The sequence below is a fragment of the Rana temporaria genome, chromosome 5 (assembly GCF_905171775.1).
Source record: "Rana temporaria chromosome 5, aRanTem1.1, whole genome shotgun sequence".
Taxonomy (NCBI): Eukaryota; Metazoa; Chordata; class Amphibia; order Anura; family Ranidae; genus Rana; species Rana temporaria.
This window is the reverse complement of record NC_053493.1, coordinates 184578571-184594875: the sequence shown is the minus strand read 5'-3', so window position 1 is coordinate 184594875 and position 16305 is coordinate 184578571. Positions and strand designations below refer to the sequence as shown.

At 45.8% G+C, this 16305-nt stretch overlaps 1 protein-coding gene across 3 annotated transcripts in view; it reads left to right on the top strand.

The window, feature by feature from the left end:
* SLC9A3 (solute carrier family 9 member A3) overlaps window positions 1–16305 on the top strand; it is a 714882-nt gene that overhangs the window by 665953 nt on the left and 32624 nt on the right. For 2 of the 3 annotated variants that reach the window (XM_040353440.1, XM_040353441.1), the window contains exons 15-16: window positions 395–505; window positions 4840–5077. In XM_040353440.1, the coding sequence (XP_040209374.1) occupies window positions 395–505; window positions 4840–5077 (349 nt within the window). Of the gene's footprint in view, window positions 1–394; window positions 506–4839; window positions 5082–16305 lie in introns of those variants that run through there. The other variant, XM_040353442.1, reaches the window with a different exon arrangement.

Here is a 16305-nt window from a genome sequence, read left to right as displayed (position 1 = left end):
GCACACCTCCAGCTCTGCAGATTTGATTGGCCCTCTTATGACTCCCCCCATCCCTTCCTGGCAAACTCTCACAAGAGTGAGAGAGAGCTGTGCATGATGTCATAAGCATAGGCTAATGACCAGACAAACAGGAAGTGGGCTGAATAAGGTATTTAATAGATGGAAAGTTAAAAAATTGATTGAAGGTCCGCTTTAAGTTAACACGGGCAGTATGTTGACAATACAGGACTTTGACTTGAATTTCATGGCAAGATCAACAGGATTTTTGGAACTTATCAAAAAGATACAAAATGTTTTCAATTATATATTTAATCAAAAAGAGGTAAATAAATTAATTGGGTTTTGTTTTCATACTCTTTAAATACAAACTTTAATGCAAGTTTTATTCACACAGAAAAAGACTTTGATCCAGAAGAAACTATAGAATATGATGCTCAGTTTAATCACAGCATTACTTTTTTAAATTCCTTGACAGAGAATAAAGGGAATGTGGATCCTGCATCTGGTAATATTATTTATACATATAACATGTACTCATCAGTTAATGCTTTGTTTTATGTTATTTGCTATACTTTTTTTTTAATCTCGACTACTTGGTATCAAAAGGTTGACCTGTACCCCCTACTGCTTTCTACTTGATGATGAAACAGTCTTTTATTGAACCAGGAAAGTCAGAGATTCAAATTTTGATTTCAAAGGTTTCACTGTCCTTTTTTAAGTATATATTTCCACCTTTGCAGTCAAATTTAATTCAAATTATGTGTTACCTAAAAAAAAAAAAAATACTTCTTAACCCTTTGTTTATTTGAAACAGTGCCGATCCTGACCTCCCTGGGGTCCTAAGCAAAATTCTGCTAAGGGGCCCTCTACGGTGGCAAAAATGGGCGTGGTTTATGCGAAATAGTGGGCGTGGTTTACATGAGCATGGTTTGGGGGTGTGGTTAGAGTCTGAGATGAATGAGGGATGGAGTGAGAGAAAGAAATTGGGAGAGAAAGAAAAGAGGGAGAGAAGGAGGGAAAGAGAGGGAGAGAGAAAGAAAGAAAGAAAGAAAGAAAGAAAGAAAGAAAGAAAGAAAGAAAGAAAGAGAAAGAAAGAAAGAAAGAGAAAGAAAGAAAGAGAGAGAAAGAAAGAAAGAAAGAAAGAAAGAAAGAAAGAAAGAAAGAAAGAAAGAAAGAAAGAAAGAAAGGAGGGATGGAGGGACAGCAGGCCCAGATCCTACACCACAATAAAAATATGTGTATTTCAAAAAGTTTAACAAATCAGCAGATAAAGATACTCCAAACACCCGGTGTTGGTGCTTCAATCATCCCAACACCGAGGTTGTTATGGTGTCAGGATGATTGAAGTGCATTATTTCTATTATTACATTGTAATATAGAATGAAATTATTCAGCTCACCATAATGCAGAATCAGTGGAAGCCCGGAGTCCCTCCTAACATCAGGCATTCCAAGTGGAGCCCCTCCTTACATTAGGTGTCCCCAGCGGAGCCCCTCCTTACACCAGGCAATCCCAGCAGAGTCCCCCCTTACACCAGGCAATCCCAGCGGAGTCCCCCCTTACACCAGGCATTCCCAGACAGACATCAGCGGGGCGGAAGGCATTGTCTCCGCCCGGCCACGGACCTCTAGCGGTGGCGGCGGAAAATCTGGGGACCCGAGTACTTACTCTGGGCCCTACGCAGCTTGCTTAGCAAGCGTATAGGGCGGAACGGCCCTGATTTGGAGCATATTTACAGTATACGTATGACTCTACAGACGGCTTCTGTTGTTTACAATAAATGGCTCAGAAAAGAAGGAATAAAGTGAGGGGAGGTTTTCTGAAAGTGTATTACCATACAATGCAGAAGCTTTTAGATTTTAACCTAATGTTAAAGAAAAAATTGAGTACTGTCCGTAATACTTTTTTATTTGCATTAACATACAATTTTTCAGGACAAGGTTCTTCAAGGTCCAAGCAGTACTGATTCACAGGAAAAAATAAATGAAAAATAAATAAAACAAACACCCACAAATAAACGTACGACCCCCTCTGTGACTAGCATCCCCCTCCCTCGGTCTTATCTCATTAGCTCTGCTGCTAGCTTTATTACCATTGATTTGTACATATTTGTCTTTTTTGTTTTTAACATTCTGCAAAAAAAAAAATTGTGAATCAGTATTGCTTGGACCCTGAAAAATGGTATGTTAGTGCAAATAAAAGGGAAAATGTTATACTTGCCTAACGGTAATATTCCTTTCCTGATGCAAGCATGACAGCATATACGTATGGGAAGGCTCCGCCTCCCTGCCCAATCAGGACCGGTTATACTATAAAAGTAGGTCTCCTCCCTTACCACAGTATTCTCATACTTTAGTATCACTGCGGAAGGCCATTCTAAAATGCTCAAGGCCCTTATATTTGTTTCACTTTTCATTTTTTTTTTTTTTTTTTTGGGGGGAGGGGACCTATATGCTGTCATGCTTGCATCAGGAAAGGAAAATTACCGTTAGGTAAGTATAAAAAATTTCCTTTTCCTGACACAGCATGACAGCATTTACTCATGGAATGTAGCAGATCACCAGACAACAAGGGTGGGTACTGCTCAAGTGTTTAAGAGGATTAGATCTATCCCTTCTAATGACTGAGATTTATTGTAATTGTAGTTGTAAACGAGTGCAGGGTGCTGTGAAGTGTAAAGGGGTCCAGAGGTCTGTGTGATGTAAAGGGGTGCAGAGTGCTGTGTAATGTAAAGGGGTCCAGAGGGCTGTGATGTAAAAGGGTGCAGGGTGCTGTGTAATGTAAAGGGGTACAGAGATGCAGGCGGCTGTTTAATGTAAAGGGGTCCAGAGGGCTGTGTAAGGGGTGTCTGTAGATTAAAAACAAACTAGGCAGCTCTGACTAAAGTTGAATAATACCCTTGATATAGGTGTAGGCCATTTACATATTGCCTGAAGCCTGACTGGATTACTTCCAGGATGTTGCTAAATTACCCCACCTCCACCATTAACTGATTCCTCCTGTTCAGCCCACAGGGCTGAGTGAGAGTTATCTGCACATGTATAGCTTGCATAAGGCTAGGTTCACATATATGCGAATTGGCTGTGGATTTTCCTGCATCCAATTTGCATGACAGGAGAGTGTGCCGACTCTCAGGCCCCGTACACACGGTCGGACCGAACCGATGAGAATGAACCGAAGTTCAGTTTCATCGGACCAAACCGACCGTGTGTATAGGCCATCGGTCTGTTTTCCTTCAGTCCAAAATTTTAAAACATGCTTCAAAACCGAACCGATGGACCGCTGCCCGATCGGACCAAACCGATGGTTAGTACAGAAAAGCATCGGTTCAAAACCCACGCATTCTCAGAATCAAGTCGACGCATGCTTGGAAGCATTGAACTTCATTTTTTTCATTACGTCGTGTGTTTTACATTGCCGCTTTCTGACCCGAACGGATTTTGGACTGACAGTGTGTACGCATATCAGGCCGTACGGCCACTTCAGAGGTGAACCGATGAAAACGGTCCGACGGACCAGTCACATCGGTTTGGTCCGACCGTGTGTACGGGGCCTCAGTGGAGCCGGATCACACAGCTCCGGGGCGGCTGTGGTCCGCATTTAGAAAAGGTCCTGTGTGTCTTTGGTTCTAATTCAGGCAAAAATTCGGACCTGATTCACACCTGAATCAGTGAACAGGAACACACCGGACCCCCTGCTGTGAGCCACGGCTGCAGCATATGTGAACTCGGCCTAACTCTTATCCTCTATGTACAATCTGTTATTGGTTTCTAAAGATTAAAAGATGATAGGTTTAACTACTTGCCGACCAGCCGCTGCGGCAGGTTGGCATGGCTGCACGAATCGCCATCATGGTACGTTGGCTCTTTAAATAGATATGGCAGGCGCACCGTGGCCGGTGGGCGAGATGTCCACCGGGGACCCCGCGATCGCTCCTGACAGAGTCAGAATGGGGATCTGTGTGTGTAAACACACAAATCCCGGTTCTATCAGGGGTGTAGGGACAGATCGTGTGCTCCTACTAGGAGGAGGAACAGCAATAAGTCTCCTCCCCCATTCAGTCCCATCCCCCCACAGTTAGAACACACAGTGAGGTAACACATTTAACCCCTTGATCGCCCCCTAGTGTTAACCCCTTCCCTTCCAGTGACATTTATACAGTAATCAGTGGCTATTTTTAGCTCTGATTGCTGTATAAATGTCACTGGTCCAAAAAAAGTGTCAATGTCAAATCTGTCGCAGTCCCAATGAAAATCGAAGATCGCCACCATTACTAGTTAAAAAAAAATTATAATAATAATAATAAAAATGGCATAAATATTTTTTGTAGACGCTATAAGTTTTGCGCAAACCATTTAATATACGCGTGCGATTATTTTTACGTATGTAGACAAATACATATCGACCTAAACTGATGAAGAATTTATTTTTTTATTTATTATAGCAAAAAGTACAAAATATTGTGTTTTTTTTTCTAAATTGTCACTCTTTTTTTGTTTATAGCGCAAACAAAAACCGCAGAGGTGATCAAATACCACCAAAAGAAAGCTCTATTTGTGGGGAAAAAAGAACATACATTTTTTTTCCGGTACAACTTCGCACAACGGCGCAATTGTCAGTTAAAGCGACGCAGTGCCGTATCGCAAAAAAATGGCCTGGTCGTTAAGGGGGCATTAAGTGGTTAAAGTAAAAAACAAATGCTATTTATCATAACAATCTTAACTTTATAAAAACTTTATAAAAACAACCGCATCACAAATACCATGTATGTTTTAATATTGGCATGTTGTGTCCTTAGGCTTTATATTAAACTAACAATTTTACAATTTCAAATTTTAGGATATGATAATCCAGCATTTTCGTCTGATGAGGAGCAAAATATGCCTGTGAAGCTTGCATGGTTGTACAGTGAAGATGCAGTAGTCCCATCCCAAAGAGCACAACTACAGATACCTTATTCTCCAAACAACTTCAGAAGGCTCACTCCGTTACGTATCAGCAACAGATCCGTTGATTCATTTTTGATAGCAGATGGTGCAGAGGAGCAGCCCAGATCTTTCCTTCCAGAAACAAACATGTAATATTTGATATTAATTATTTTGTTTCAGCCCCTGTTCACACCGGTGTGATTTCAGATGCGATATGTGAATTTCAAAATTGCATCCGGATTCGCACCTAATGTATATCTATGGCTCTGTCTTATTCGCTGCAACTTGAAGTAGTGCGTTTGGAAAAATACATTCATGTATTCATGCGTTACTTTTTCCCGACATCAGTGTAATTTATCTCTCATAGACTGTAATGTAAATCGCACTAAAGTCACGCCTGTGTCCATATCAGTGTGCCGTTGAGCCATTTTTCACAAATTTTAACTCTTTCCTAAAGAATTGCTGGCAATTACTTGAGAAAAAAAACAGCGTGGGGGTACCCTTACTCATTCACCAAAAAAGTGTAAAAAGTTAATAAAAACACAACCCTGATTTTTGACAAGTACTTTATTTAAAAACAAAAATAAAAAAATATTCCCCAGTGTAGATCCCTTGTCAATCACACCCCCTTTCCTGACCGACCGGGCTGCATGCTCGGATAAGGGTTTGGTATTTTGTATTTTGGGGGGACCCCACGCCGTTTTTTCGGTGTACGGGGTTCCCCTTAAAATCCATAGCAGACCTAAGGGCCTGGTATGCTCTTGGAGGGGGAACCCATGCCGTTTTTTTATTTAAAATTTGGAGTTCCCCCTCAAGATTCATACCATACACAGTGCCTGGTATTGACAGGTATCCAAGTTAGAGCCCCGTTCAATATCGTGCCGCGGCTAAACACAACCGCAGCTAATCGCACTGTACAAATGCAGCTGATCGCTGTGCCTGGAGAATTTCAGCAGAAAATAAACATGCTTTTAACTACGGCAGAACAGCCGTCCGTGTGAAAGGGGCCTTATAGTCTGTGGTCATTCCACAAGCATTCTGTTTTAGTGGGAGCCACTTGGTTATTTTGGTGCTTAGTTCATCAAACAATATGATAGACAAAAAATGGGGAAAGACCTCCCAAAAAGTAGGTACTACAGCGACCCAAATAGTGTAAATGGAAAAACCACCACATCAATAAATGATACCTCCACCCCGTATTAAAACTGACAACGTTGTCCATGTATAAAACCCAGAGTCCAGAATCAGACATGACATTAAAGGGGTTGTAAAGGTATTTTTTTTTTTTTTTTTAAATAACAAACATGTTATACTTACTTCCACTGTGCAGCTTGTTTTGCACAAAGTGGCCCCGAACCTGGTCTTCTGGGGTCCCTCGGTGGCTGTTTCGGCTCCTCCCTGCAAGAATTCACCACCTTCATGCGAGCGAGCGAGCATGGTGGTAAGTTCTTTTATAGCCATAGGCTTCAGGAAAGGTGGACTCGGAGTCCACCCAGATGTGTTAGAAAAGCACATTAATATTTGCTTTTCTAACACTGAACAACCTCTCCACCAATCAAGAAGCGTGGGTCTGATACCCGTCACCTGTTTGGCTGAAGGCACAGGTGCCCCTATTGAACGCCTAGCAGAACAGAAGAACAGAGGAGGGGGAAGCTGTGCAACAGCTCGCCGCCATCACCCGCTGCCTGGCCTGTCACTTAGATGGGGTAAGTGCCAGGCAGACAGCGGGTGGGCATGGGTCAAAGTGGTGGCATTTGATGGGAGCAAGTGGCAGCATTTGATGGGCATTGGTGGCGGTATTTGATGGGCATTGGTGGCTGCATTTGATGGGGCACAAGTGGTGGCATTTTGGGCACAAGTGGCTGCATATGATGGGCACAAGTGGCTGCATATGATGGGCACAAGTGGCTGTATTTGATGGGCACAAGTGGCTGTATTTGATGGGCACAGTGAGGCTGCAATTGCTGGGGTTTTTTTCCCAGTACTTTTCAGTTTGTTTGCCAAAAAATTTGAGCACTAGCCACCACTGCAAATGATCTGTGCAAACTCGCAGCAAAAATGCGGCAAAAAAGGTGGTAAAAATCGCAGTAAAAACCGTGCAACTTTCTGCCTGAAAACTACACGCTCAGGTGTGAATGCAGCCTTAGTCCCCTTTCACACTTATACAACTTGTACCATGATTTTGGCCAGCAAAATCGCATGATAAGTCATTCTCCATGATTTCCAATGACTACCATTCGTATTGGTGACTTCAAAGTAGTTCCTGCACTACTTTTTTTTGTGAAGTTGGATAAAAGTCATATTCCGTATTAACAGATCCGACTTTGGCATGTGACTTGTACACGACTTGTGCATGAAGGGGAATTCCACGGCAATTTTTATTTATTTTTAAAAACCTGGCATGGGTTTCCTCTTCATGAGCATCCCAGGCCCATAGGTCTAGTATGGATTTTAAGGGGAACCCCTACGCCGAAAAAACAGCGTGGGGTCCCCCCCAATATCCATACCAGACCCTTATCTGAGCACCAGCCGGCCGGTCAAGAAAGGGGGTGGGGACGAGTGAGCGCCCACCCTCCTGAGCCGTACCAGGCCGCATGCCCTCAACACGCCCTGCGCCCCCCACCCCAAAGCACCTTGCCCCCATGTTGATGAGGACAAGGGCCCCTTCCCGACAACCCTGGCCGTTGGTTGTCGGGATCTGCGGGCAGGGGGCTTATCGGAATCTGTGAGCCCCCTTTAATAAGGGGGCCCCCCACCCTATGTGACCCATTCACCTGGGGGGGGAGTGTCAAGAAAAAAAAAACACTACACAGGTTTTCAAAGTAATTTATTAGGCAGCTCCGGGGTCTTCTTCCGACTTCGGGGGTCTTCTTCCGACTCTCCGCTCTCTTCTCCTCACTCTCCAGTGCTTTGCAGCGGGAGAGATCGTCGTGTCAACATCGGTACAAGAGAAGAGGGAAAAAGCCGACGGGGGAAGACCGGGCTGCCGCAAGAGCTGCAAGAAGATAGCGGAGCCCGGCAGAAGGCACCGGAGAGCGGGAGAAGAGAGCGGAGAGTCAGAAGAAGACCCCCGAAGTCAGAAGAAGACCCCCAGAGCTGCCTAAAAAAAATTACTTTAAAAACCTGTGTAGTGTGTTTTTTTTTCTTGACACTCCCCCCCCCCCAGGTGAATGGGTAGGGGGTACGGTGTACCCCATACTCAGACACATAGGTTGGGGGGCCGGGATCTGGCGGCCCCCCTTATTAAAGGGGGCTTCAAGATTCCGATAAGCACCCCGCCTGCAGATCCCAACAACCAACGGCCAGGGTTGTCGGGAAGGGGCCCTTGTCCTCATCAACATGGGGCCAAGGTGCTTTGGGGTGGGGGGCGCAGGGCCCCCCTGCCCAGAAGCACCCACCCCCCCATGTTGAGGGCATGCGGCCTGGTACGGCTCAGGAAGGGGGGCTCGCTCTTCCCCACCCCCTTTCCTGACCAGCCAGGTGCTCAGATAAGGGTCTGGTATGGATTTTGGGGGGACCCTGCGCCGTTTTTTTCGGTGGGGTTCCCCTTAAAACCCTTACCAGACCGATGGGCCCGGAATGCCAATGCCGTTTAAAAAATAAATAAATATTGGCGTGGAATTCTCCCTAATTATTGGGGGATCAAAGTCGGCGTCCCTGCTCATTGATGTCGTACTTCAAGTCGTGGGAGCAAAGTCGGATCCACAGTCTTATGACTGTCCTGTTAAAATTGCGGCCAGTGTGAAAGGTGCCTTTTGCCTTGTACACACAATCGGTTTTCCCCGCCGTAAAAAGTACACCGGGAAAAACGAGAAACTGCCATGAGAGCTTTGGCCAGGAATCCCGGCCATTTGTATGCTCCATCGCAGGGTTTCCGACAAAAAGAAAAAAATGTTCTCATTTTTCCCCCCTGGATTCCCGGCAGTATTCCTGTCGGAAAACTGCGAAAGAGCATACACACGGCCGGGATTCCAGTCCAAACAAAGGCAAACAAGGCATTACTCTCCGGCTCAGAAAAATGGCACTTAAAGTGGCCAAATGTTGAGCAAAATAAGTTAGCAGGTGGGCAGTGTTAAATAATCCCACAAGGCTCTAAGGTGCAAAAGATGTAGCAGGCTCACTTAGTCAGTCAGGTATGGAGATATTTATGAAAAGAAAGGGCCTATTTTACCGTGCATATGTCGCAGGGTGATACTGCGAATGCACCTATAAGTGGTGTGCCAACGCCCCGATATAACGAGAATTTAAGTGGGAAACTATTGAGTTGGGCTTTGAGGGCACACAGTACAAATTTGTATAGAAAACTAGAAATTTATTAATATGAAATATCATAAAATCAGACAGACGTAAAATCAAAATTTAGAAATTAGGTCAGTAACTGATACTACAAGGGTAATGACAACAAATATACAATCTTATTATACACAAACTTTGTTTGAAAAGCACAGTTATAGGTACAATGTTGAGTTGTATATCCCATGTAGTATTGCGGAGGTTAATGGAGGACTTGCTCTACATGTTACGCGCTTAGCGCTTCCTCAGGAGCATAAGATATTGCATAAAGTAGGCCGCATTGGGAATAAGCAAGCGGCGATCGTGTGTTAACCTCACAGTGGCTGGGTATACAAAAAGTATTGATCCAGCCTAACGTGGGGGTATTATCAAAAACACGGGATTATAAAAATATAATGGTAATCGGAGCATCAATTGCTGGTAAGCAATGAGAATTCAAATCCAGGGGTACACACACGCGGTAGTTCAAGGCTGAGTATACTAGGCTAGGCACAGGTGGGTAAACAGGTAAGTCTAACAGGGCAGTCTGTAAATCCTCAGTTAATAAAGCAGAGGATATTGTATGGGACTGCCAAGACAAGATCCTGCAGCCCAGTTAGCAAACGAATCCGTGTGTGTCCCTGATGGAAACGATAACGCCGATACGGATACCTGCGCCTAGCCTAGTATACTCAGCCTTGAACTACCGCGTGTGTGTACCCCTGGATTTGAATTCTCATTGTTTTCCAGCAATTGATGCTCCGACTACCATTATATTTTTATAATCCTGTGTTTTTGATAATACCCCCACGTTAGGCTGGATCAATACTTTTTGTATACCCAGCCACTGTGAGGTTAACACACGATCGTCGCTTGCTTAATCCCAATGCGGCCTACTTTATGCAATATCTTATGCTCCTGAGGAAGCGCTAAGCGCGTAACATGTAGAGCAAGCCCTCCATTAACCTCCGGAATACTACATGGGATATACAACTCAACATTGTACCTATAACTGTGCTTTTCAAACGAAGTGTGTGTATAATAAGATTGTATATTTGTTGTCATTACCCTTGTAGTATCAGTTACTGACCTAATTTCTAAATTTTGATTTTACGTCTGTCTGATTTTATGATATTTCATATTAATAAATTTCTAGTTTTCTATACAAATTTGTACTGTGTGCCCGCAAAGCCCAACTCAATAGTTTCCCACTTAAATTCCAGGTATTGAGATAGCCCAATGCCGCGTACACACGATCGGAAAAACTTGGATTTTCCTACTACGGAATCTTGGCTCAAACTTGTCTTGCATACACACGGTCACATCAAATTCCGGCCTTCAAGAACGCAGTGACGTACAACATTACGACCAGCCGAGAAAAATTAAGTTCAATGCTTCTGAGCATGTGTCGACTTGATTCTGAGCATGCGTGGTTTTTGGTGTGCCAGACAAACTGAATTTCCTCCAAGAACTTTTCTTGTCGAAAATTCCGACCGTGTGTTAGTTCCATTCACATGGGATTGCCCAAAGCTCAGATTAAAGGGTTTGTAAAGGATTTTTTTTTTATCTTAATAGCTTCCTTTACCTTAATGCAGTGCTGTTTTCATGTCCTCATTGTTCATTTTTGCTCTCAAGTTGCTGTAATTCTTCTCTGATCTCCACACTTCCTGGTTGTCTGTTTCCTGATAACCACAGTACTGGGAGCTTTCTCTCTGTGGTCACTAATCTCTTGGTGCTGTGGGGTTTTAGACACACAGTAATCACACCTTCCTAGGTGTGATTACTGTGTGTCTAAAACCCCACAGCACCAATCAGTTTCGTTTTCCAAACCATCACTGCCCTGTATTGGCTCTGTGGCTCTGTACAGCAGAGAAGCAGGAAACCTGCAAAAACGAAACCAGAAACTACAGGTACATTATATGATTGATTTTTATCTATTTTTAATCGTTTTTAAAAGAAATCCGTTAACTATTATGTCTCTATGCCCTGTAAACTGTAATTTCAGCAAAAAAAAATATATTTTTATTTACAACTCCTTTAAATCCAAATTGACAGGAGTTAGAACTTCATTCTATGAGGCCCCGTACACATGACAGAGGAACTCGACGTGCCAAACACGTCGAGTTCCTCGTCGAGTTCAGGGATGAAGCCGCCGAGGAGCTCGGCGGGCCGCCTTCTCCCATAGAACAACGAGAAAATAGAGAACATGTTCTCTATTTTCTCGACGAGTTCCTCGGCGGCTCCATCGGGCTGAAAGTGTACAGACGACAGAGTTTCTCGGCAGAATCCGGCTCTTCATTGAGTTTCTTGACGAATTCTGCCGAGAAACTCTGTCGTGTGTACGAGGCCTAAGAGATTGCTAAGGCTCTATAGGCAATATCTCCAGCAGGTGTAAATATTTACATTAGAGATCACGGAGGCTATGGATGTGAGGCAGGTCGGCTATTCCTTAGTTGTGCATAGATCCAGGGGGAGGAAGATGGCAGCAAAGTCTGACAGTTTAGCCAGATTGTGTAGTAAGAGAAGCCTGACGGTCTGACTTTTTTATTTTATTATTATTTATTTTATCGTATCAAAAATAAATACAGCATTTCACGACAAATGTAAAAACTAATTATACAATATATTAAACCTTATTATCTCCCATCCCCGCCTCTCCAACCCTCCATGTCCCTCACCCACCCTCTACCTCCTTGCTTAACTACTTGTACTTGACTTAGTTTTTATTTTTATTCTTATTCTATCCCCGTTGCAGGTCTAAGCTCTTAGGGCCAGATTCACAAAGCACTTACGCCGGCATATCTAGAGATGCGCAGAGTAATTAAAAAATGCGCCGTGCGTATCTATGCGCCGTATATCCTCATAACGAGATACGCCTGAAAACCATTTTTTTCCGTCCGACGTTAAACGATTACACTGGCGCATCTGTGAGCGCAAAATACGCTAGACGCACCATTGATTTGCTAGTCAAATGTGCAAATGAGGGAGATACGGCGATCCACAAAAGTACGCTTGTGCAGCGCAGGCTACGCCCTGTGCGCATCTGCTGTTTTCCCGGCGAAAAGTTACACCTTATAAAAGCTGCCTTAACTTTACACCAGACGTGTGCAGGTCAGCTAAAGCAACACCATTAGGGACGAGCTGAGCACACAGACTTGCAGGACAACAATCTGTATGCCAACATGCCAGGGGCATCCATGCTCATAGCTATTCTAGTGAATTTAGAGGCGCGCAGAAGGAGGAGGGAACGGAGGAGGAGGAGGAGGGCATAGGAGAGGATATACCGCACACGCCTAGATGTCTTTGCCATGCCTGCTTCTGAGGTGTATCGCACCTTCAGATTCAGACCTGAAGCCATCATGGAATTAACCACAACCCTGAAAGATGACATCACCAGCCCAACACAACGCTCACATGCACTGGAGCCACTGTTCAAGGTCATAGCAACACTGCATTTCCTGGCCACTGGCTTGTTTCAGCGTACAAGTGGAGTGGTGGCTGGCATGGCACAATCCTCCATTAGCAGATGTGTGCACCAGGTTGTCCCTGCAATCCTGAGACGCATGGCCAACCAAATCATCAAACCCACCCAGGAGGACCTGCGGATGAAGACAATGACAGATTTCTATAGAATTGCCAGATTCCCACGCACCGTGGGGGCCATTGATTGCACACATGTGGCACTACAGCCCCCCCATGAGACAGAGCACATGTACTGCAATCGGAAGCACTGGCATTCCATCAATGTACAGGTGATAGCTGATGCCCAATACCTCATATGGCATGTCCGTGCCAAACACCCAGGATCCAGCCATGGCAGCTACATATACCGTCAAAGCAACATCCCAACAGAATTTGAACAGAACGTGTATGGGGACAGCTGGCTGGTTGGTGAGTGACATGGGTGTCAGGCATGACTGTCACCCCCATGATGCAGACATCACGAGGGGCACATGCATGACTAACATCCTCCTGTCTTTTCCCTTCCAGGTGACTCTGCATTTGCGCTTGGACCCCATCTCATGACTCCATTCTGGAACCCCCAAACCCCAGGAGAGGAAAACTACAATGCTGCACACATACATACCCGTGCAGTGGTGGAACGCACCTTTGGCCTCCTGAAGTCCCGTTTCCGATGCCTGGATAAGTCTGGGGGTACCCTGTTGTATTCCCCAAACTTTGTGTGCCAGATCATCGGGGCATGTTGCATTCTGCACAACTTCGCAGTGAGAAGGGGCCTGGAGATTGACATACGTGATGACCTGACCCCCGAAACAAGACATTCTGAGGGAAAAGCAGCCAGGAGACGCCTCGCAGAAGGCACCTTTGCACAGTAAACACACACATTAATCATGGCACAATGAGAATGCATGCATGCACACCACTGTGGTCCCTAGCACACACACCCCACATCCTCATTGAATTGGATTAGACGGAAGTACACCGCACGGTACTAGGGAGCAGCAACGCCCCGCCAAGGCTCCAATTATGTCACTGTACATTCATACACCATTCACATGGACCTGGGATCACTTCTCTCTGGTCCTGGGGAACCCTACTCCACCAAAAATGAGGGTGACACCCCTTTTCTGGCAGGAATGTCACCCCCACATTCATACATCATTCACACACATAAAACAAATCATAATCACATTACAAATCCCTAAAAAATAAGAAAAAAACAAAACAAAAGCACATACCACATTACCGATGGCGTGAGCTACGCCTGGGCCGGCCACGGCCAACCAGGGGAGACTCATGGGGGGGAGCAGGGGAAGGAGGAGCCTACCCTGGTGTCTGTACACCTGCTGGCCTGCCCTCCAAGGCCACGGCGATTATGGTCAGGCCCACAGTGAGGGCTGCCGTATTGGCTTGGACAGCCTGGGTATTGTCCTGGACAGCCTGGGTCAGGGCATTCACCTCCAGGGCCATGCCTGCTGTGGCGGTCTGCAGGTCACAAAAGCAGGTGATGAACGCCAATGAGTTGGTGCCCACATCATTGACTGAGTCTTTTATGGAGCCCAGGCTGTCCTCCATCTGGGCCAAAGTCCGGGTGACCTGACCCAGATGGTGGGTCTGACGGGCCTGGTCCCTCCGCAGATTTGCAGGCAGAAAGTCTGCCACCCCCCTGGTCTTCTGGGTGGCCTTCCTGCCTGCAGCTGAGGCTTGTGGCCTGGGAGGAGGGGAGCCCTCTGGGGGGGAGCCCTGTTGTGGGAGGAGTGGGGGGGGCTACCCCTGATGGAGGCCTGACGGCTGCCAGCCTCAGGGGGAGCCACATCCAAAAGCCCAAGTATTTCCCTGGCAAGGTCAAGGTGATCCTCCTCAACCTCCCCCCCTCATCCTCCTCCCCCTCAACCTCTTCATGAGGTGAGGTGTGGCCACTCCCCTGTCCTGAAGACTCCTGCCTTTCTTGGGGCTCTTCAGCAGCCTGTTGTCCGGGGGATGGAGCAGACTGGCCAGATGGCCCAGCACTCTCCTGGCCATCTGTGGATGACACAAAACATACACAGGTTGGAGGATCCACACACTTTGCACATATTCCCTCCCCCCCACACATGCTACTCGCCAGATAGAAAAAAAAATTAACTTACCTGTCCTCACGGCCTCATCGGAGTCAAAGCCAGGCAGGCCCACCACTTGCTGGCTGTGGAAGCACTGGGCCACTGCACGCTCCTCATCAGTCCACCTGATGGTGCATGGTGGCCCCCCTCCAGTGCCCCTGGCATGTGCCGTAATCTTGGCCAGCTTATCACGGACCAGGCTCCTCAGATCATTGATCTTCTTTGCTATCCCACTGGGGGTCCTCGTCTCCCCCCCCCCCCGGCATTGATCTCATTAGTAATGTCCTGAAGGATCGCCTTCTTCCTGGCCGGGGTGATGTCCCGGCTGTCAGGGCCATGTAAAAATCGCCCATATCGGGTGATGGCCCTAGCGAGTATTTGCTTCTCACGCACCGAGAAGTTGAGCTTTCTCCTCTTTGTTGCCATCTCAGCACCAAACAGACACAAAAATCAGACAGAACAAACAGACACAAAAAGACACAGAACAAACAGAGACAAAAAGACACAGAACAAACAGAGACAAAAATCAGACAGCAAAAACCAAAAACCACAAACAGACAGCTAATACAGACTCCAAAAACCACACAGAAAAAACAGACACAAAAAACACTCAGAAAAAAAAACACCTAATACAAACTCCTCTAACACTCTCCAATAAATCTTTCCTACAACACTCCTACACAAACCAACACACAGCCACAGACAACAGAACAATAGCACCTCGTTTTCAGGCATGTACTTTTGCAATGGAAGGGCGTTTGTCTGGGCATATACACAGGGTGTATCTCACTAAGTACGCCGGGACTAGTTCCTATCTCACTGATTGCGCCGGGCCGAGTTCTGAGCATGCCCAGTGAGGTGCATAATCATGCGCGCATGCGCAGTACGGCCGGCCCTTTATTTGCATGGGGTCACGGCTCATTTCACTTCCTTCCCACTTTCAATTACCCCACCTTACGCCTCGGAATTTACATTACACTGGCGCAAATTTGGGCGCAAATACTCTGTGGATACGGTACTTGCATCACGAAATTGAACCGCCGTAATGTAACAGAGATGCGCTACGCCGATCTAAATATGCACCGCTCTACGTGAATCTGGCCCTTAGTTCCTCCACGTAGCTCCATTTTTTTTTAACTCTTTCCAGCACTCCCATTTATCTTTTAACCCTGCACTTCTTTCCTCTATACTGTACTATTCCATGTTGTATGTTTCTTCTACCGAGTCGATACATTCCCAGCAGTGTGGGAACAAGGCCCCCCCCCCCCCCCGTTTTTAAGAAAGAATCAATGTTGTTTCAAAACATGGCTCAAAATAACACAAACACTTTTTTTTATCTGCCATTTTTTATTAACAAAGTGCTGGTCACCTCAGTCAGCCTCCTCCACCAGCACACTGGTGGCAATTGATGGGGCAAACTGGCAGCACACTGGCGGCAATTGATGGGGCAAACTGGCAGCACACTGGTGGCAATTGATGGGGCAAACTGGCAGCACACTGGCCGCAATTGATGGGGCAAACTGGCAACAATTGATGGTTACAGT